Below are 24,069 nucleotides of genomic sequence, written 5' to 3'. Positions count from 1 at the left end.
TGTTTGGGTTTTTTTAAGTATAACTAAACTAAGGCGGCCAGTTTTTTCTTGCCTAATGACCATCTGATACTGGTGTATCAGGGCACCTAGTAAATACATTACAGGGTCCTCTGATTAGTTGATCTGTAAACAGTAGAAAACCAGCTGTTTAGCAGTAAACTCATTGCGCAAAGAGCAAATCTCATTGTTTACAAATCTGAAATTCAAGACAATGACTGTTACCTTTTTGGTAACTTCTTCATTTTTTCTTTGCATTAGGTTGTAGTTGTGCCGAAGTCATTACCTTACTTATATATGTTTGGTCTCAGCCACATTTTATATAGATATATTGGTATGCATATTGGTATATATGCAACAGCGAGTACTGTTCATTTAACAGGTGAAACTTCAATCAAAGGCTATAATAAAATTCCTGTTTTGTGTTCTATGAGACCTCAGAAGTCTCATTACAGGAATACATGACAAAGCAGAGATCACAGATTTTCTTTAAAATCCAAAATTCCTTGTGAACTTTTGTGACAAAACTACCTCATATCTAGTAAATTTAACCAATAATAATTGCATACTGCCAACAAACCACTTCCATTTCCAAACTCTGTGTGTATCTGTCTCATCTAAGAGAGAAGTAAGCTTCTCTAGTGTGCAAAATTATTCCTATATCATTTATGAGTCCTTTGGGGACTTCATTGGCTGAAAAGCAAAATGAAATTCAATATCAAACCCGCTGGTATGCTGGTTGTTTCTCTTCTTTAGTAAGTGAAGTTTGCAGAAATCATTTTTATGCATACATTCTAGCTGCTTAGATAGTCACAATTCTATAGCAAGGTTTTCATTAGTATTAAAGTGATGTAGTGAAATCCTCTAAATGTATATAATCATAAGCTAATTTTAACTTCCCACCTCGATGTTTAATAACCATATAGAAGTATGTTATTCCACAAACATAGTTCATGAGGTAACATGTATAAACATACATAAATAAATGCTACAGAGCAGCTTCCATGTACTTATCTATTTTGGAGAAATTCAATAAGAATACACATTTGCTATTTTAAGAGCTGAAACTACATCTTTCAACAAATTTAGCTGCTTTCATTTTATACGTGAGTTTAATGTTATCTAGAAAATTTCTGACATTAGGAATAGGACAACTGTAGTATATCATTATGTTCACTGCCAAAACCCATGCATGATTGCTCAACTAAAGACCTTATATTGCTAATTACTACCACATGCCCATATCCCAGGCAAAGGAAAACTTATTGGTTCTGACAAACCATTCTTTCAACACTGAATTCCAAATGAAAACTTAAATTTTGGCCAAACATAACATTTCATCAATCTTGTTCTACTGATTGCAAAATCAACATCAAACAAGGGGTACTAATGGCTTCTTACTGTGCAGTTCCCAAGCTTAGATTCTCTGATGAAAGACTCACATGAGCAAAGGACATCTTTAAAGTACTTAGCAATTAATAATTGAACCAGAAAACAATGCATAAAGAATTGAACAGTTTGTATGCTGATGACAGAGCTAAGTTTCAAACAACAAGTTATATGGGCAGTAGAGATCAGCAGAGAAAGCACTGACAACAGAATAAGCTAAAAACAAACAGTGCATATAAATAAAGCTAAAAAAAAAAAAAAAAAAAAAGTGGAAAAAACCATAAAGCATGCCCCAAAGCTAGCAGAAGCATGTAATCTGGAGTTGAGCTTTTCAGGATGTGGGGTTCTGACTGAAGATCAGGTCCAAGTTTAGAGACATCTGAGCAATGCTGGGTACCAGTGACAAGGTAGAAAGGAACAGACTAAAACACTGTATGTAAAATAGTTTTTATCCATATTCCCCCTCTGCTATTACTCCTTTGGAGACTCAAAAACAGAGGCGCAACTTCTGTGTTTAAAAAATGTCTCTCTTTGAGAAACCAAATATGAATACAAATATGAAACTGAGTAGGCCTCTGTCACAAATAAATATTTTAGGAAATTAATGATACTACTCTATCTCAGAAATAAGTTAAAGCATTTTGTTAATCTGGATAAGTGAATTATGATGCAAAAAAAAAAAAAAAGGCTTTAGACATTTGATGGTATCTCAAAAATGAAAATATTGCAGTTTTCAATCATCATCTAATTGCCTGAGTATTATTAAGTGCACAATACTATAAGCTACAAGGAAAAATCTTTGATTTATCTGCCCACTGATGTAAAACAGTACCCTAGAATTAGCTCTGTGAGATATTTACAGTCTTTCTGCTCCACTGAGAGAAGAAACAACCTGACAAAACCATAATCCACATTTATAAAATGATGCATGGGTGATGATTCGAAAGGAATAAAGTAAAAAACATAACTTCTTAAAGTAAGGGGAGGGACAACTAATTAGTTGTATTGTTGCAGTACCTTAATTACGTTATATGGAAAGGCTTCTATATGATTCGTCTTTTAGGGCAAATGAATCTCTACCAGTGAATATCACAATGGTGTGGAATGACACAAAAGATGGCAACAGAGGTGATATAAAGGACAAGTTACTATACTGCAAGTACATCTATTATAGTTCATTAAAGGCTATAACCCAGCAGGTCTAGATGCTGGGAATGCCAGAAAGAGCTGGTTTTAACTTGGTCAAGAAAACAAGCAGGCTTTCAACAGAAATGTAATGAGCTAATGTGACCCCACTTGAACTTTTGCTACCAGGCAAAAATAGTATTTTTTATGGGTTTGCTTTTTTTTTTTTCCATACTATGGCTACTATTTGCTCTTCTTAAGATAGGTTTTATACGAAGTGTGGAAGGGAATCACTTTAAAATCCCTGGTCATATATTCTAAAATCACAAGGGTTACCATATTCATATGAAGTCAGCATGAAGAGCAGCATGAGATCTGAATCTGCTGTTTGAACACTAAGAAACAGCACTATCAGACTTCTGACATAGTCTAATGGAATAAGCTGATCAACACAAATCTCATATTTTGCACTCAAGTAAACCAAAGCTATCTAAAGAACTGAGTTGTGTGAAGATCATGTGAATTATCACTGTCACTTAGTTAAGAGATGACCACATGACAATCTGATGCCCAAAACTGTGAAATGACAAGTCAACCCTGTTCCAGAAGCTAACTACATATGCAATCGCAGCATTTTTTACAAGATACGTCAGTACAGTCTTAGTGGTATGTAGGTTCCCTTGAAGTAGGGACAAAATGTTGTGACTTGTACCATAGCATAGCCCAGGTCTCTAATAATAGTGTGACAACTCTCCAGTGGTAACATCTGATGTCAAGGAATACAGCCATATGAGCTGTGAGTCAGCTGTTACCACCTTCAGGGGCTCTTTAAAGTCACACAACCACACCTGGTCTTTTTTGACTTACTTTCTGCCTCGGGTTGAGTTAAAAGTCCCGCCGTATTTCTTCCGATTAAGGATGAGAGCAGCAATTTCTGGCACGTAGCGAGCAAACATTGCCTACATGCATGAAACAAAAACACAAAAAAAAAAAGAAAATGGCATGCAGAGAGTGTTCTACTGCAGCAGAGGCAGCAGAGCCTCTTGGGATACTTACTTTCTTCCACTAACCGCACTATAGGAACCACCATATTTCTTGCGGTTTCCTATTAACTCTATGATTTCAGGGACGTAGCTGGCAAACATGGCCTAAGAAGAAGATAGGAGACAGAAGAAAAGACTAAAAAGAGAGGCCAAAGAAAGGGGGATGATGAATATTTTCAGAAGATATATATCTTTAAGATCTGAAAATGTAAAAGAATTAGATCTATGAAGTTGTTTAAAAAGAAAATTTTAAAAATGTAAAAGTTCTTATCAAACAAAACAAGAAGCTCAATGTAAAAGTTGGTCTTGAAGAAGGTACACACCTTATAAACTAAGAAAACAATCCAAAGAGGAAAAATAGGCACACAAAACAAAACAAGAACAAAATTAATTCAAACTCATATCTAATCACAAAATACAGTTAAGTCTAATTCTTCCTGAAAAGGGAAGGGGAAAAAAACTATCCAAGCTCCACTGAAAAAAAAACCAAACCAAAACAAAACAAAAACAAAAACAAGTATTATGATTACTGTTACATTTCTATTTTAAAAGACAGACTTTTTTCCCCCATGATTAGGATTCAAAAGAAGACAAAAACAAGATGGAATGAGGGGTTATTCCCCTGTCAAGAAACAAAAGGGTCACCACCCCGCCCCCCCAAAAAAAAAAAAACTTTTCCAAAAGGTTGTTTTCAAAAGGATTGGAATAACACATGATAGAAAAAAGATTTTGAGGAGAAAATAAAAATTATTCTGCCATGTTTTGTCCAACAAACATCTTCCTTGTGGCTGGATATTTCGAAGAGCTACTGCCAGTTGACATGGTCTCTGTCTTCATATGTCATTAAGCATCAATGGGAATGCATATATTTATGCTCATGTATATACTCATATACATGTACCTGTATGTGTCTCACATATGGCATTCATAAAATTAGTCATATGCATATCACCTCTGCAAGATGTAGGTATATGTGAAATCAGTATATGAGAGTAAAGTGACGATACACATATGTACATGGGTGCACAGTATATATTATGAGTAATACATAAAGCACTTACCTTGCACAGTGTGATTAAAATAAACCTTGCTATTTCAGAGACTAACATTACAACAGGTCCTACAATATTACTAACTCTGATATGCAATAGAAAAGTTGACATAAGACAATTAGTTACTTTGGTACTATGCACATACAGGACAAAGAACATGAGAATTTGCTGATATGAAAGCATACGGGTTATGGCCATGTGATAAACTGTGTGCTACATGAGATGAAAGGATGTTTGAAATTAAAGAGAATGTGGTTTGCCTTCATCTGGATCAGGCAAGCTGCTCTTTAAGACAGTCCAAAGCCACAGTGTTTGTTGGAATTCTGGGAAGGAACACAGAAGGGTGGGTAGAATTTCTGAAACCGCAAAGTGCCTTTAAGTATTAATAACACCCTCAAAAAATGCACTACAGTCAGTCACTAAAAAGTAAAGGACTACAAATAACATTTTAAGTTGAAATATTAAGGCACTTCATGCATTCACAGGTATTTCTCATTTAAATGGGTTTTAAAATTCTGACTGTACTGAACTGGACTAATTGGACAAGCTCTGCCAAAATATCTATTAAAAAAAAAAAAAAACAGGGTGTATTAAACACGTTTAGAAGTTTTATAATTAATTTTAATTCACTAAGCCAGATATTCTTTTTCTTTAATCACAGCACTGAGATATACAGGTAGTTTGAATCACAATAATATTAAAAAAGAGTTTTTACCAATCCCCCAAGGATGAAGAAGACCATGAAAAGGCGACCAAGGGTTGTTTTTGCATAAACATCTCCGTAGCCCACAGTGGACATTGTAACCATCAGTAAATAAACACATTCCCAATATGTCAGCGGCTGATTATTTTGGAAATTTTCCCATGGATCCCCTGAGTTCTCCACCTTAAAATGTACAAGAAAACACATAATGAATTAGTAGAGTTGTATCACAAGTTACGGAAATATGTGTGTGAATGAGTGTGTGCATATATATATATAATTTGGCACATAATATAAACTCTGCATCCTTTCCTGTGATTTATTTTGAACAAATACAGAATCTAACCCTGTCCCAATTGTAGCATTACAGCTCTTTTGTCAATATGCACAGTCTTGCCACTCATACTATTTATGGAAAGTATCTTTTCCATTCACCACTAAATAATATAACTTACTAACACAGACAGGCAAGTTCATTTTATAGCAGTTTGTTTAGAATATTTTCAGGATAAATTTTACTTGTAATGCAATTATACTTCTTCATGTTTTTGTTTTAAAGTATTATGGGTTTTTTTGGTTTAAAGTGTTATTTTTAAAGCTATTGAAGGCGTTGGTGATATGTTAAGTTTAGGGATACGCTATTACTTTTCCAAGAGGCCAGCTACTGTACATTACAAAGTTATAAATTTATCAGTGGGAAAGGAGAATACTCTCTAAAATTTGTTTCACAGTAAAAATTTTGAAGTGTGAGGATTCCTACAGTATGAAAGAGAAACTGATGCTGGGGTTGGGGGGAGGGAGGAACAACAAAAGAAAACAAATAAAATACCCAAAACAAACAAAACACCAAACCAAACAAATTTAAGTCCTGAAAACCAGCATTCCTTCCCTCCTGATGTTGGGGATTTTTGGTTCAAAAAACAGAAAAATCTAATGTTTCTATGATAAAAATGCTATATTTACCCAGAGGAGTATAAAAAAGTGGTCATCCATGAATAAGAAGTATATCGTAAACATCCAAACATCCAAAATTCTGTTATTTTCTTTATCAGTGACAATTAAATTACTATCTACTATAAGAAGATGATGAACATTTCAAATTTAATCTTACATAGCTGAATGCAGCTCAAGGTAATTCAAGTGAAGTCAGTTGAATTGCTCTGGACTAACATTAATATAATTAAATTGTAATATTAGTCCCAAACTATTCCTAAATAATTTATTACTACTAGCACCTTGAAATTTTCCTGATTCTAAGTTGATCGTAAAGTGCACTTAAAGGATAAACACTTAACAGTATTTAATCATATGTACCAAACAAATGAGTAGAAGCTACCAGTTTAAAAAACATAATTGACATATGCCTATCATTCCCATTTACGAACTCATATTTACTTCTATACCATCTTACATTTTTCAGGTACTGTTAAGTGTGGAATAAAAACCTGTTTGGGAAAAAAAAAAAAAAAACAAAAAAAACAAAAAAAACACAACAACTATGCTATCACTGACTGAAAGCTACTACAAAAATTTGAAATTTAAAAACGAAAGAGAAGGAAATTCTCTTTATAAAAATGTTAGCAATCCCATTACTTCTCGTGGAAATACAGAACTGCTTGCTTCTAGAACAATCATTGGTTCCTCCGGACTTCAGCATTATTTCAGCTCGGCCAGCCCATCCCAGGAAGCCCTCTGGGTAGTTATTTAGGACACATTGCCACCTACTGGTAACTTGTAATCATTCCAGAAGTTGCGTCATTTCAAGTCTCGTATTTTAAAGCTGAGGTTAATGATGTATTACCTACTATTCAGAATTAGTTTTGAGTAGAAGCCTAAAATTCGGGAAGCTGTGATGTCTTTTTTTATTGTACTCTATAGATGTGTTAAGGGATTTCCAGAGCAAGGCAATTTCAGGTAATAAAGTAGCTCAGAAAGCAGATGATCCATGATAAAAAGTCAATGAAGTATTTTCAAATGTACTTACCAAATGTATGAACCCAGCTGCTGTCAGCCACGTGCTGATAAATATAGAGCACAGATTCACTAGCTTGATGGAATTACTGAAAATAAACAAAACCCAGCAACAAATAGGAACTTAGACTGGAATTTATCACACTTTTTTTGATGCATATACAAGTGTGCAGTTTAGACTGAAGAGATGCAGGTTACCTAAAAACTTAATCAAAAACCTATGCAAAATATGCATTATTTTTTCTTTTCTGAGTTCACATTTGCATAATTTAGATACCTTGAAAGAAAAATTCCCATACATTTGAGAGGACAAAGACAAATGGAAACATTAACTACATCTGTAGTCACAATCAAATAGAAATAAATAATGCTGATTCACAAATTATTTGAGTGCTTCTCAGTACACTCACCTACTCATTTTTCATTACTATACACCTCAGCAATTATTTATATTTAAATATTCTGCCATTCTGGAATACATCCATGCAGGGCCAATGAATTAAACTGAGAAATGCCAATTAATGTTAGCTGCTGAACACTGCATCCATACATACAACTGACTGATGGTTTTTGAATTATTTCATTTTTTGTAGCTTCTAAGCTTCTTCTATATTCATTGTGCTTTTGATCCCAGACTTGTGGAGGCTTCAAAAACTAACAGCAAGAGAATGTTTTTCTTGCATACTCAGCACACGTTAACAGTTGCATACATGACCACGGGGCAAGACTATAATATTTCCCTACAGTTATAGCAAACAATTATTGAACTATTGCAGTCAATCCATATGTCATGCTGGTTTTATGAAAAAATTATGATTCTCAAATTAAATAACTTAAGTATTTTACACTTCATGTGTAAAGTCCTATATAATTTTGCTATTACTCTGCTTGCTTGAACTCCTATGAAATTCTTTGTGGAAATTCATACGGAGCTAGAGTATTTCCTGGAGTATTTCATACTCCACATTCACATTTTTCTTAAAAAAAAATAATAATTATTAAAAAAAAAATAAAAAAAAAATAAAAAACAAAACCTACCAGTCAAACTCTGCAAACTCTTTGTAGTCTAATTAAGCAATATGTTCTCTGTTGTATACAGAACTGATTTTGAAGCAAGGACCTCTCTCCACTCAGCAGGAAAACACCATAACAACCAAACTTCAAAGTTTGTGGAAGAAATATAAGTAAGGCTCACTCCCTCTCTTCTTACAAAAATCGCTATGATTTCAAAAGCTAAGAAGGATATTCAACAAATATACATGGACTCCAGCTCCTTGTGTGACTATGTCTAAATAATCCTATCCACTCATGGAACTATTGGAAATAGCTCTCCTTTGTTTTTTGAAAATATTTTGAAGAAATAATAACACCTCAGAAAAATCACTATTATTCCTAAAACATTACACTCCAAAATAATAAAAATCGGGAAAAATTCACTGTCAGTGTTAGTGGGAGTAGTTTTGCAGTTTTGCAGTATAATTAATTAATGATTCTGGTTATAACTACTTTAAGGACAATAAAAATACAAAACAAAACGAACCTGGAAAATTAATCAGACCAGCTCCGTTAAAAATAATTTTCAGAGTTACAGTTAGTGAAGTGGGCAACTGTGCATACTAGGAAACAAATACAAAAATCCTCAAAAATAAGATAATATGTCAGAAGTTCTGCAATTAGTTGGTGTTCTCCAGCATCAACAGATATTCCTTATTTCTCTGTTTCTTAAGATATGGTTGATTCAAGTTTGTATTTTTTTGGTGATAAAAGTCAGTCATAGCATAGGACTCTAAACAGGTTCCTATATTGAACCAAATAATAGAAAGTACACTTATGCTAAACTCCATTACAAAAGGTATTCTTCACCTGAATTTAGAACAAGAGTGACTCCTGATACAATAATGTGTCAGCTGGTCTCCACATATTAATTTAATACAAGCAAATGACAGTCGTCATTAAAAATAACTATTTACATGACTTGTTTAGTACATTTTATTTTTGCAGATTTATTAAACATTGTACCTTATCTCTCATCTATTAAATACTCCTGTGTTTCTGCCACAGTCTAAATATAGATGAAGGATTAGTCACAAACATTTTCCTCTCTTTAAGCTCTTCCCAACATCTGTGCAAAATCTCTTCCTGTGAGCCCTACCTAAGCCTCTGTAGTTTTGTTGAAAAATATTAAAAAATAGTGAAGTGATGGAGAAATTTTCAAGTGAACACCACACAATTCATTCTCTTTCATAAAACACCGGAACAAAAACTATTGAGTAAAATACATTTAATTTCAAATTAGGGAAACAAAAATCTTTGTCAGAGTACAGTCTTTTAATGTGCTGCAGAAAGATTTTGCTTTGCCTTACTGTTTCTTTTGATACAAAATTAACAATTTTTCAGTTATTCTGATAATTATCTAACACTCCCATACTACGTTGTTAGGCTTCTCACTGTCTCTATTTTTGCTCTGTTTAGCTTCTTTCGTTGGATTCCAGTGTTTGAAATAACCCTTCTGCCCACTGTGTAAATAATATATGCTGCTTTAACCCTCATATCTCAGTCACTAATTCCAGGAGTAATTTTGATTTATAGGATAGAATAAACCTTTTTCTTTACTGAGTGAAAGAAGAAAAAAAAGGACCAAGTTTCTTCTCTAATTGCACCAAATATTAAAAACACAGCAATGCCCTTTACACCCAATCAGTTTCTCATCTTGTCAGTATTTACTTGTTATTAATGTCAAGCACACTAAAATACCTGTAGTCAAAAGCAGTCATACAAGGAGTCTCTGCTTTACAGGCTTTCTAATAATCAATATTTGTGTTTTACAGATACTTTGACATTCATATAAATAATTACAGAGATTATATCCAAGCTAAGAGTAAATTTTACATCAGAGAAATGCTATTTTAAATGAACATTTAAATCTTGAATAAGCCAGCTTTAAATGTGCTGAATGTGCTTAATGCAGTATCGCTTCCTTGATGGATCTGGAAGTTTACAAATCCACCCCTTCTGAAGGGGCTTTTAGCCTTTATCTAAAATCCTTTGAGTTTAGGAGGCTTTTCCATTGACTGCTATTTCTTTTGGCCAGGTTGTTCTCATCAGATATTCTGAGCTCCTCAACAAATTACTCTCCTTTACTATACAGGTAGCATTCCAAGCTACTGGACCACATCTTCACAGCACATTATTTTATTCCTTTTTTTGACAAGAACTGGATTCCCTAGAGTCACACAGATAAAGACAGACAGTGTGAGAATTTTATAGCAAAGAGAATAGTTTCAAGGTTAAGGGTTGAAAAAACAGCTGTTTACTGTGAGTGTGTACAAATCTCAATTATGTATTTTCCCATTGCTACTAATTAACATAGCAAGTAAATGGAGTTGTATGTAAAGCCTTCAAACATGCATCATTGACTAGTGGAGAGAGCACAGGATTTCAGAATGGAACTGAGTTTACAGTAATTATTGGAAGCTGGATCAAATACTTCAGCTGGGGAATTTTAAGGAATGATGAAAGGCCATGTGTGTTCAACTGCAAGGCATGGTGAGGTTACTTTTTTTTTTTTCCCTCAAAGTGATCTTTCGTTCAAAGTTGTGCTTCAGCACAACTTTCATGTATTAATAGCCTGAAGAATCAGTGAAAGCCAGAAGGTTACTTGGAATATTTTAAAAATACTTTGAAAGAAATGCTAATGACCGTGAACACAATATAAAGTTATCTGAGTATAAAATGAATTTTTTCGTATGTTTTTGATGGGAAGAAGTATGCTTAGTTCAAAACAAAAACTGAAATAGAGCCACAATGGTTATTTCTCAAAGTAATTTTTAGCTGTATTCTGTTGAATGAATTGTGATTTCTGCTTTTCCAAGGCAGCAGAATATGGACTGAGTATGTGGAAAGAAGGAATACTTAATCAGTGCAGAGCTTTATAATTCAGTCTACTTTTAATTTATCAACACTTAGTCTTTTCAGATATTTCAACGTATGAAGTAAAATCTTCGAGTGGTCACACGGCAAAAGATGCTGACATTGATAAATCATTCATCAGCACAAAAAAGGTTTGAAGAACAAATAACAAGTTGGTTTTTTTTTCTCTCCAGAAAAGTAAACAATATATTACTAAGACCACAAACAATAAAAGATTTTTGTTCTGTCACCAATGCAACTAACTCAGTACATAAGAAAATGTCTTACCTTGTTTTAAGGATATTCAGAAACTGCAAAATTTCTGAAAACTGAATCAGCCTAAGGGCTCTTAAAAATCTTAAACCTGCAGTTTAAAAAAAAAAAAAAAATCAACAAACTCTAGTAAAGAATAATTCAAATTATAACGCTTCACTTACAATGACAGTGATCAATGAAATCAACAGAGGTAGCATACAAAATGTCAAATACCTTTGAAATGTTCTTCCATATTTAATGGTTCCAAGATCCTTATCAGGTCTTTTAAAAATTGTTTTAAACTTATTTCCTTAATAGCTGAAGCATCCTACCAGAAAGCCTTAGTTTATGTAGGAAGCCACAGGAGGAGACGAAAGCTAAGATGAAAAAAACCTCACTGAGGTTCTATTGGTAGTTCTAGTGCACGTCTTTCTCTTTGAGGCTGTCAAAGATACATACAGATCTGAAACATCCTCAGTCCTCCAAGCTCTCACGTTGCTTAGTGAAAAATAAGAGATTATGGACAAGAAATCTGATAACCTGGATAAAGTACACTGTGTATATAGCTGATTAAATTGGTAAATCTTAATGACGTAAAACCTTTTGTTCTAATATTGCTCCCTATGTTCACCTTATTTCCAAAAAACTCACGCAGGAGAACTGAGAAATGACACATTCTTTCTTAAAACTGACAAATATACTGTAATTCTTTCCATTAGAATATAACTACAGGAATAGATTACATTTTGACTATTAAAGAAGTAATTATTTTCACAAAGAAATACCATTTTTGTATTGAAATCAGGTTGCATTGATAGCAATTCACAGACAACTGCAAAACCAGTGAGACATACACAGAGAGAGCTTGCGCAAAAGAAAATACTATAATAGATTAAGGGCTTAAATTATAAAACAGACTTATGCTGATAGTAAATAATTTGGCTGCAGATCTTCGGCATATGAATAGAAGTACATTGTGTATTATACCCATGCACAGCTTATAAAATTAAAATAAGGCTTTGAGGATAATTTTTATTAGATGGTACAGCCAAGAGTTACATAAATGTTGTGTAACATGGTATTGCAACTGTTACAGTTAGGTCCAGGGTAAGTTCTTCTCATACTTCCTCCTTATTAACATTTACTTTACCCACTTCCAGTGCTATAAACCACATTTTATTTCTAGACACTTGAGGAAAGACTGGTCCTGGCAAACTTATAAACATGGTCACAACCTTTGTCACCTTACTGGAGTCAAGAGGTTCCCTTTGACAGCAAAGAGGCATTTGGTGAGATGTGTTTAAATCAAGGCTTTATTTCTACAGTATTCTTGTAAAGTTGTTAAATGAAAATTTACTCTTGTTGAGACTTATAAGTAGCTCCTGTCTGTGTACTACATGGATATAAAGTTTCTTTGTAGTTACTGACCATGGGGAACTCTGATTAATCACAATTTGAAAACTGGATTTGGGGATTTAGATGAAAAGCCACAAAATGATGCTTAATAATTAAAAAGTTCAGATCCATTTGCAATGAGAGAATGATCATCTTGACTGCCATCATGTAGCATGCACAGGACAACCAGATGATCAGGGCACGGGTTTATGAAAACATGATATCCTTCTATGACAAGGTGACCCGCTCAATCAATGAGGGAAAGTCTATGGATTTTGTGTATTTAAACCTCAGTAAAGCCTTTGATACCATTGTCCACAGCATTCTCCTAGAGAAACTGGCTGCTCACTGATTGGATGGGTGTATTCTTTGGTGGGTAGAAAACTGGCTACATGATCAGGCCCCAGGTGTTGTGGTGAATAGAGTTAAATCCAGTTGGTGGCCGGTCATGAGTGGTGCTCCCTAGGACTCAGTATTGGGCCTAGTTCTGTTTAGTACCTTTGTCAATAATCTGGATGAGGGAGTTGAGTGAACCCTCAGTAGATTTGCAGATAACTCCAAGCTGGCTGGGAGTGTTGATCTGTTTGAGGGTAGGATGGCCATATAAAGGGATCTGGACAGGCTGGATCATTGGACTGAGGTCAGTTGTATGAGGTTCAACAAGGCCAAGTGCCAGGTCCTGCACTTGGGTCACAACAACCTCAGGCAGTGACACAGGCTTGGGGAAGAGTGGCTGGAAAGCTGCCTGGCAGAAAAGGATCTGGGAGCCTTGGTCAACAGCTGGCTGAACATGAGCCAGCAGTGTGCCCAGGTGGCCAAGAAGGCCAACAGCATCCTGGCTTGTATCAGAAATAGTGTAGCCACCAGGTCTAGAGAAGTCTCCCTGTACACCTCAAATACTGTGTTCAGTTTTGGGCCCCTCACTACATAAAAGACATTGAGATGTCAGAGCACGTACAAAGAATGGCAACGAAGCTGGTGAATGGTTTGGAGCACAACTCGTATTCAAGGAGCATATGAGGGAAATGGGGCAGTTTAGTCTAGAGAAAAGGAGGCTGAGGGAAGATCTTATCACTCTCTACAACTACCTGAAAGGAGGTTGTAGCATGGAGGGTGTTGGCCTCTTCTTCCAAGTAACAAGCGATAGGACAAGAGGAAATGGCCTCACATTGCACCAGGGAAGGTTCAGATTGGATATTAGGAAAATTTTCTTCAAGGAAAGGGTTGGCAAACTTTGGAACAGGCTGACCAGGGAAGTGCATGAGTCACTATCACTGGAGGTGTTTAAAAGATGTGTAGATGTGGTGCTGAGGGACATGGTTTAGTGGTGGATGTGGCAGTCTCAGGCTAACAGTGTGACTTTATGGTCTTCGAGGTCTTTTCCAACCTAAATGATTCTATGATTCTAAGATTCTGTGATGATTTTGGATCATAATGCTGAAACTATGAGACACATTTCCCTCTGCTCCACTTGCAGTAGTTCCAACAGTTGCTAGTTCTGTCCAAAGAGATACAGATGGACAGGGAGGGAAGGGATCTTTACTAGCAACCCTAATCTTCCTCAGCTCTACTCCATCCAGCTATCTCCCCCTTACTCCACTTCCTATGAACTTTTTGAAAAATGGCTGCTGGGAGACAAATCTTTTCTTTCAAATGTTTTACATTGCATCTGAACCTAATAAGATGGTTGAGTTACTCATTGCAATGTTTCAAAAAGAAATCTGAGAAACATAAAAGTCAGCAAGAAAATTACTGTCTCCAAACTCTTACAATGCTTAAGATATATTTTAGTTGCTGAGACTTGAATGATAGAACAAAAAGACTATGATTTCACTGTATTTTTTCTAGAAGAAGAAAATCATGGATTAAGTTCTGCATTTGCTACAGCCTACACTATTTTAAAGAATTCCCTTCAGAGAATAGAATTTAAAAAAATGAAAGCAGAGAGATTGCTTGAACAGTTTGCTTGAACTACAAATGGAACTGGCCTGTAATTATAAAAGGTTACAATCACCTTGTAACCTCTGCATCTTGTCTAGGACATTACTTTATAGTTAAAGGAATTATTGCACATAAATGATCAAATATTGATCATCATAAATCTCAGAGTATTACCTGCTTTGTGTGGTTCCAATATGAAGAACAGAAATTAAATTAAAATAACAGTTTTCCTTATGATGATGGCAAATGAATTCTCTCCAGTATCCTACTCTTCTCAAGACTCAAACAGTTCTGCTACTAGGTTCCTATGAACATGTGATTTTATATGATCTTCTGTACTTCCTGTCTTGCAAATAATCTGTGAGTTTCATCAACCTAGCAAGAAAGTAATATTTAACAAGAATCTCTTCTTATGTTCATAGTATCAAGGCATAACCTCTATTAGCAGGCACCAGAAAAAGGCAAATTAGTTCAATGAGATATTGAAAACTTCATAGTCAAACTACAGTGACCTTGTATGATGCTACCTTTTCATATTTTATAGACGTGTTTATAATGAATTAGCTTTTGTAGAAACATCAGTCATGTTAGAAATACTGACATTTTGTACTTATTATAAATTATATTCTATATCAGTCAAAAAAGTCCTCTAATAAATCGACACATATAGGAACTAGAGATAAGGAAAACCCTTCATGACAATACAACTTTTGAAGCCTATAAAAATTGTGTTTCAAGTATTTTCAATGCCCATTAAAATTATATTCTCAGTTTTGCTTCAAGGTACCTCTCAAAGGTCTTTTTAAATGAAAACCTAATTGGAATACAATATTATTTTGAGCTATGTAGAGATATTGCCTCATATAGATACCATCAGCGGAATGAATACTGCAGGAAAACAATTTTGTTTCCCCTGATAGTCACTGGTCCTGAGCAGGTGCTGAACAAGGAGTACAGACTGCTTCAGTGGGACAGAGTGTTAGGGTACTGGATTTAGTCATTAATCTACTGGATCATTTCTGAGTTTTATAATCCCCTTCAGCAGAAAATCTAACTAACTGAGTACTTTAAAATCCATTTGATATTGATGTCAGAATCAAGGAGAACCTGGCTCAGGACGAAACAAGCAGAGACTGGGAGTAGCATTCTTAGTATAAACCATGGTGAGAAAGACAGTTTGAAAATAGGGCTGAAAGGATTATAGTTGAGCAGAGATGAAGCCTGTTTAAAGAAGGAAAATCAAAAATATTCATAAGAGATGGGTATTCCAGAACAGTGTAAAAAAAGAACTCTGAAAAGTGATGTGAACGAAACACATAAAAAGACTGGATAAGGGCAGAGCTGCAGCTGGAAGGTTTCAGTGTCCTTGTTTCCAGGTACTCAGTACCTTCCTCTCAGGGGCTGAGAGTAAAAGAATCAGTTCAGTGTTTGCAACTGAAACCCACTATGCCTGCATTGTTTACTCCCCATAACACTACTAACATAAAGAGTCAGTCATCCAAAACAACTCTCAGTAGTAGGGACAAATTACACTGTACAATGCACTAGTGTACACACCTCCCCCGTAGGTTACATCATGTGAAGACTTTGTGTGGTTTGTTGTCAACATCCACTAATACCAGCTAAAGTGACGCAAGAAAGAGGAATTGCCGTTCTTGAATAGTTATTTCTAAAGCTTGACCGTGAAAGAGATAAGAGGTGCTGGCTTTGAATGCATGTTTGGCACTCTAAAACATTTAACAGAATTGATTGCTTGTTATGTTCATTATGAAAAACTGCAGCTTGTTATGTTCATTATGAAAAACTGCAGCTAATTCAGGGACTTCAGCTTTGTTCTTCAAAGAGACTACAAAAAACTGCTTGTGAGAACAAACTGCAAGCACAAAACTCAGATGAAATTAATTTACCCCTAAATGTATTATTATTTATATCAGCTTGAACTAAGCAATTGGATGATGAATCAGCTGAATAATTCCCAGAGGAAAAGTCCCCACAGCACTTCATTCTGGTGCGGGCATTAATGACATGTGAAAATGTTCTTGCAATCATACATGCATCCATAAAATGATGACACAGTAACCCTCACAGCAATAACCTTGTTGCAGTGAGATTGTTATCAAACCAAAAATGGCCTAAATTGTTCAGTAGGTAGCCTACTATGTATCCACCCAAGATCAAAATTAAAACGAGATAAATAGAAAATATTTTGATCTGCCTAACACAAGAGTAATTCTTCATAAAACATTTGTAAAAAGATAGCCTATCTCTGAAAACTAACAACATGTAATCAGTAACGCAATGCCCCATACTATGCTCTCTCATTGTTTTTAAATTTAATTTGACTCACAGTTATGATGTTATCTCTTTCAGGCCCACAAACTCACCAGGAATATGAACTTTTAATATTTGTTCATGCATCAAGAACAGTAAGCAAAATTCTATGACAGGAGCACTAACCAAATTCCCATTTTCCCAAAGCTGTCTCAGCTACTTAGAGAAATGTATACCTCTCTCTTTCCTTAGCAATATTTGGGAATGTATTTTATACATGTGGAGAAGAATAATTTCTTCTAATATGAAATAAATACAAAACTGTTTCACATTTAAGTTAGATAATCAATAGCTGAGATAGGGCAAGTTTCTTACTTATTACGATAAAGTCTATTCTAATTTTGCACATTTAATAGGATCCTGCTTGCTAACGTTAATTGAGCAAACTGCTGAATGGAATGCTCTGGAACTACTTGCTCCATCATGTAATTTTGTCTCCATCATGTCACTCACCCTTTTCTTGGCAAGAGGTTTATATTGGAATTTTCTTACGGGATCTGACTGAAACAGGATATAATCTCCTATACTATAATTTATATTAAAAAAAAAAAAAAAGTATCAAAAGATTCAATTTACCTAGAAAATCTCTCTAATCACAAAAGAAAAAAAAAAAAAGATAAAATGAAAGGCTTCTTCAGCTTGTCAGTATTCTGCTTCTAAAAGGATGACTAAAGTATGCTTCTGAGCTGGAAATTTTTTGAGTTGCAATGCTCAGGATAAAGCCAATAGATTCGTAGCTTTCTAGACAAAAAAAATCTTTTATGATTATCAAACCAGTTTTCTTTAATAATATGAGAAAATCATTCTAGTCAATAGTTTCTGCCTCTAGTACAATAATTTGGGTTGTAGGTGTAACAATTCCAATCAACCTGCAAGTATACCACAGGATTATTTTTTTACTGTGAAAATGTTTCACTACCTGTGCTGCCTGTACTGCTGAAGGACCATTTTCAAAGGACACTGAAAAATTAAAATATGTTCTATTCTTTTTGCAAGGTAATTTCCTGGATAACATGTGTGGTGAAATTTTATTTCTGATTCTGAGTTTTTGACCTGGAAACTATAATAATAATAATAACAACAACAACAATAATAAACGCACAAAACCCACCACACTACAAAAAAAAACAAACCAAGAACCACCATGTTTGACTCCCAGAGATTAAATGTCTACCCTCCCAAAATTTTAAACACTGAATTTAGATATGAAGAATTGACACATCCACATCTTTCAGGCCAATTTTGAAGGGCCACTAAGAGAGGCCAAATACCACCCAAAAAACTGAAATAAATCTTAAATATTACAGAAATCAATAAGTTGTGCAAAAGGAAACAATATGTTATGTTGAAATACTCTGCTAGATCTAGAATACAACAGGAGTATTTGTACTCATTTCACTTCACACTTGTTCAGTTCTGTGAGGTGAGGGGCAAATACCAATACTCATTACTAAGACACAGTAAAAAGATTCCTTAGACCAGAACAGTAATATAAACATAAGCAATAAACTATGTGCCAGTGGCAATGCAATTACCATAGAAAATTATTTTCTCTGTAAAGTTTTCAGCAAAACAAACTACATTATTTTAAGCTTTGTTTGACTTTACAGTCTTAAGGGTGCTGAAATATGGCACTTCCCTGCCTGTCAGTTAGTTTTGCCGTCTCTTGGCTAAACTGATCTTCCCACTGGATTAATATACAGCAGCAATCAGGACTACCCATAGGTTACAACACCCCAAAAAGGAAATTTACATTTTTAAATCTATAAAGGGAAGTAGGAGGAAATCATGACAACTTATTTGTCTTTAATGAGATTCTGAAAAATAAAAACAGGAATTGAGATACTTCTTCATTCAACATGAGGGGTCAATCTACCAGAACACCATCGAGCATTACGTTTTTTCTCATCAATGAGATAGATAATCCCTTTCTTATTGTCATATGTTGCTTTTTCTGTCAACAGCACATCCAAAATATTGGTATAAGCATTCAGACCACAGACATTCTGTATAGGATTTATATTCCTGACAAACCATTCACCCATTCATCATCACACCTATCCATGGCTAGTTCTACCCTATATTTGATTAAGAATATATGGTTTACGGAAGACTTAAAAAAAGCAGAATCTATATTTAGGAAAACAGAACCTTTTCTGAGATGCATATAAAGGAGGGGTAATTCTTAGGGTGCAAAATAGTCCTATCCTGAAAGCCTTCACACAATGCAATTGAGCAACTTGAGATTTCATTCCCTGTAGATAGGTTTGCTCAAAGAACAAGACAAGAAGAAATAGCATGGAGAAAAACAATCTGCCATTCATTGGAAGCAAAACAGCCAAAATACTTTGACACCTTTCCCTGCCTCTGTTACATAAGTGTACAAGCAGCAAAAACAGCCCACAGCATGAAAAAAGTCAATACACTGTGAACCAGGACAGCAAAACTGCACCAAGTTCAGAATCTACATAGGTTGTACAGTAGTTGCTTTCAAACAATACAGTACCAAATACTTGTTAATAAATCTCTCTGCTGCACACTTCTTTAACTTTTACACCTGTCAAACTAACGACAGAAGCTTTAAAAATAATTCCTTAGTAACTCCGTGTAGATTATTACATTCCGTCCTTCAATAAAGGCTGGACTACTTGATTCTAGGTGAACACCGAACCCCTTTGATGAGGTACTGGAGATATGGACACATTACAGCATGAGAGCTTCAGAAGGAATTCTTCCTATAAAGCAAATGAATTCCTGTAACACTATTTTGAAGCTGAAAAATAAATACAATACCTTTTTAGAAAAGAATAACACTAGCACCAGAGAGAGAATCACAACTACAGTTCCGAATGCAATATTTAGAATTAGATCTTACCCCAGTACGAGCCGACCCTATAACAAGACACCAAGGAGTTTCGAAAAGTATGTTGTTCTTCCTTCTCAGGGATACTATGACCAGCTTTGACACGATATCCATTTTGGAACAATTCTCCAAGAGATTTTTTACGCCTTCTAGTACTTCTATAAGTTTCTGTACGCGTGCCCCCAGAAGGGTTGTGGTAGACTAAAATCTTGCTGGGAATCATAATTATGTATCTTCAGCTTCAGAAGCACTGCATGTAAGTGTTGTGATCCAGTCTTCAGTCACAGCATCAACCAACAGCGAAGACAGTCATACATTTACCCTTGTCTTTGCTAATTGAATATCAACATGGAGAGAGAGCTCAGAGGTTTTTCTTTAACAGAACTTCTCTTTGGAAGCAAATTTATTTAACTGAACACAGGATAATGCAAACTTCACCTTTATATGTTGCTACCAAAAGATAATTCAGTGTCATCTAGCCCATTTCTGTTAGCATGAAACAACAGAATTAATTCAAATGCAAAGCTCAGCCTCACAAAACAAACTAGAATATCATGAACTGGATGGACAAAACAAATTACAGAAGCAGGCAGGCAGTGCAGATGCTCCTCTGATCCATTATGTATTAGAGCTTAAAAGCCATCTTCTATCCGGATATTACCACATAAGCTTCTTTCAGATACATTAAAGAACCACACCCATCGATAGAAAACCCACAAAGATGTTGTTGTTCACTTAGAATGAACACATACTGTGATAAAGAATATAGTTGTAGTTCATTTGCATAAAGGGAGTTGTTCACTGTGTATTATTTTCTTTGGCAACTTTACGTATCTGTCTTTGAGTTAAAGCCAGTATGCAGAAGGCAGAGGTCAGATAATCAGGCAACTCTTACAGGATTTATCCCAGATGAAATAAAAAATCCAAACACAACAACCGCTCATTTAATCCCAGTTAATGACAGCTATATTACTGGGTGGGGGGAAAAAAAAAAATCCATCAAGCAAGAGCACAAAGAATAGACCGTATTAGTTCTCTCAAGCAGGTTCGCTCTGTGAATGTTCACAAAAGTGGATTTTTGTTCAGTCAGCTATCATGTCATTCAATCAGAAAAAACTCTTTAAAATAAAATGTACTATAAATATGTGATATTACCTTCCATGAAATATGTTATGGTTTTTTAGTCAACTTTCCTGCCTTAAGCATAACATACAAACTTCATCCTGAAAAGCTATCTTCATTACGAGGAATATGCTTATCATTCCTATTTTTTTGTACCCAGAGGAGCCACAAAGATGTATATGCCAAAAATATATTGATGCCATCTGGAGTATAAAGCAGACACAAAAATAGACTGCACCATGTGCTTATAGGAAATGTACAGCATCTCAAAGAATTTTGGAAATGTTATTAAAGTGTGACAACGCCAACTATGGAAATGGGGAGAACAGCACACACAAATTTCAAATTTCAAGTAACACACAATGAGTGAATCAGAGGCAAATCACTTCTATGACTCCTTTACATTGTAACCTTTGTGTTCTTACAAGGAACCTAGTCATGTTCCCATTGGTCACAATAGTAAAGTTCCATTGAATCTGCTGGGAACAGTTTTTAATACTATACATATGTGCACAGACATACATATAATATATCTGTGAGCACTTTAATCATTCTTCTCAAATTGAAAGGATTTCAAGAAGTTAGTAGTTATCTGTGTTACTAGTTACATCTTGTACACCTCAAACTGAAATAATGTCCTGCTTACTTTTTACCATATAAGGCATCTATTTTACTTTCTTTTTTTGTATTTCATCTTGAATGGTATTATAGTCTCGTTATCCAATTTTAAACTTATCATTAGTGTACTTTTTACTTAGTACAGCAAATGCTTGGGTGCAGGATCCATTTACCTTGTGAACCTGGAACATCTCTTAAGGAGAACAGTACCCAATAAATAACAAGAGCCAAGCCATTTAGGTTACATAACCTATATTTTGGTTTTAGTAATTTGACAGTATTCCTTTAACTCTCATCTCCCTTGAATATTCAGAATTTTATCAGTTTTCTCCCTTTTTCTGTCAGTGCATTGCTAACTGTTGCATACACCAAAATCTGAAAACATGACAAAATGACAAAAACTGGAAACAAATGTAAAGGAAACCTGTTCTACGAGTCAAAAATATGAATTTAAATTTCAACAGCAGGAGGATGATGACATATTGTGCTAAGAAGCACTACTCAGCATCACAAACAGAGCCACACAAAGATCTTCGTATTACTTTCCCGTGCTTTCCTATGGAATGTTATTTAGCATTTTGTTCTACAACCTGATTAGAAAAGAGAGCTTATTGTTTTCAGTGAGAGTACAGTTCTCTACCATCTATATTATCTACCTTAGTTGGCCAAATGTTTTCATATTAGATGTAAAATCAGATTACAGAAAATTTATCTCTGTAGTAAAACTTTACTGATTATGCTACTAAAAACCAAGATGACCCTTGTAATTATGAGGTTACACCTCAACAAGCTAACCTTGTAGACAGATGCCACTGAAGGTTGGAAACTTGGGGTTTGTTTTTTGAAGTGCCCATTCTAACTCAATATACAGTAGTTCCACTTCCCGGACAATGACAAGTTAGCATCCTGTATAATTTTCCCTGGCATTCATCAGGAACAAATTGCACTAAAATCAGGAATATGCTATTCTGAGAGGCTATAACCGTAAGGTAGGACAAATGAGAAGAACAAAGACAAGGGAAGGACAAAGGGCAGATCTAAAGACTGACTCATGCTGCAGGACGTTGGTTTAAAAAAAGATTTGCAATTCTGCCTGTCTTTGCTCCTGTGAGTCACAAGGCATGGGCCATAACTGCCAAAGAAGCAATGAGCGTGCTATGAAATAAAACTTGAAAAGGAGTCAAGTATTTCAAGTTCTAATCAACTGGTACAATTTAATGCATCCTAGCCATTGAACCTTCTTTAGCCTTTGAATTGCACAAAAAATATTTATAGAATAGATATGAGCAGATACAAATATATTAATTATGAAAAAAGGGTTATGAAAACAACAAAAAAAAAAGATCAGTTTTCTGACCAGATGGGTGCCAAGCTTCATAATATATTTATGCCTATCCAAGAGAAGTGAAGGTGTCTCCTTCCATATAGTTTAAATCTAGATTATAATAACAACAAACAGGATATTTCATACCAGCTGTCAGATTAAGAATTTAGGCATAGAATTTCAGACAAATCGAAGATTATGGTGTTTTCACTACTTTTTGGGAATGTGTTTGTCATGTAGGTCCATATACCAATTGTCAACATCCCTTATTTCATCCCATGCCAGAATTAAAAAGTAGTCTTCACCTATTCAGTATCTCATCATGTTTAAATACATAGAACTGCAAGTGTCAATTCAGCATCAAGGCTGAATCAAGAACAAATCCAGTAAAGGGAACAGCATTTAAAACTCTTCTCTTCAATTCCATATTGGACAGCAAATCTGTCTGTGATCAGCCTACTGAGAAGCAAATTCTCAGGGAGTTTTAAGTGCACAAAAATTGAACTAATAAGCCAATGTTAGCAAATCACTAAGAAAAGATAAGGAAAATTTCTACGCACTACCAGAGTAGATTAGAACCAGTGCCTAGAAAAGTAGGTACTCATAGTGCCCAACAATAGGATGAGGGGCAACAGGCATAGATTGAAATATAGGAGGCTCCATCTGAATACAAGGAGAAACTTCTTTACTTTGAGGGTGACAGAACACTGGAACAGGCTGCCCAGAGAGGTTGTGGAGTCTCCTTCTCTGGAGACATTCAAAACCCGCCTGGACACATCCCTGTGCAATCTGCTCTCGGTGAACCTGCTTTAGCAGGTGAATTGGACTAGATAGATGATCTCCAGAGGCCCTTTCCAACCCCAATTATTTTGTTATTCTGCGATGCTTTCCTAGATGCCATTCCTCCAGATCTATGTATCATTTGCTATTTTCTGTTGAATGCAATATATTTCTTATGTGATCCACTTTGCATGCAATTGTATATCATTTTCCTTCAATGAATTTTCAAGTTAACAGTGAGCATGAGAGAA

The 24,069-nt window shown here is 35.1% G+C and overlaps 1 protein-coding gene across 34 annotated transcripts in view; it reads right to left on the bottom strand.

Moving 5' to 3' along the window:
* Nucleotides 1–24,069, bottom strand: part of KCNMA1 (potassium calcium-activated channel subfamily M alpha 1) — a 476,353-nt gene that overhangs the window by 166,842 nt on the left and 285,442 nt on the right. For 33 of the 34 annotated variants that reach the window (XM_071811786.1, XM_071811785.1, XM_071811784.1 and 30 more), the window contains 4 exons: nucleotides 11,478–11,553; nucleotides 7,294–7,369; nucleotides 5,322–5,492; nucleotides 3,568–3,659 (listed from right to left, as the gene is read on the bottom strand). In XM_071811786.1, the coding sequence (XP_071667887.1) occupies nucleotides 3,568–3,659; nucleotides 5,322–5,492; nucleotides 7,294–7,369; nucleotides 11,478–11,553 (415 nt within the window). Of the gene's footprint in view, nucleotides 1–3,567; nucleotides 3,660–5,321; nucleotides 5,493–7,293; nucleotides 7,370–11,477; nucleotides 11,554–19,986; nucleotides 20,534–24,069 lie in introns of those variants that run through there. The other variant, XM_071811797.1, reaches the window with a different exon arrangement.

The sequence above is a fragment of the Patagioenas fasciata genome, chromosome 8 (assembly GCF_037038585.1).
Source record: "Patagioenas fasciata isolate bPatFas1 chromosome 8, bPatFas1.hap1, whole genome shotgun sequence".
Lineage (NCBI taxonomy): Eukaryota > Metazoa > Chordata > Aves > Columbiformes > Columbidae > Patagioenas > Patagioenas fasciata.
The sequence above is the reverse complement of the archived record's forward strand: the minus strand, read 5'-3'. Positions and strand labels throughout refer to the sequence as shown.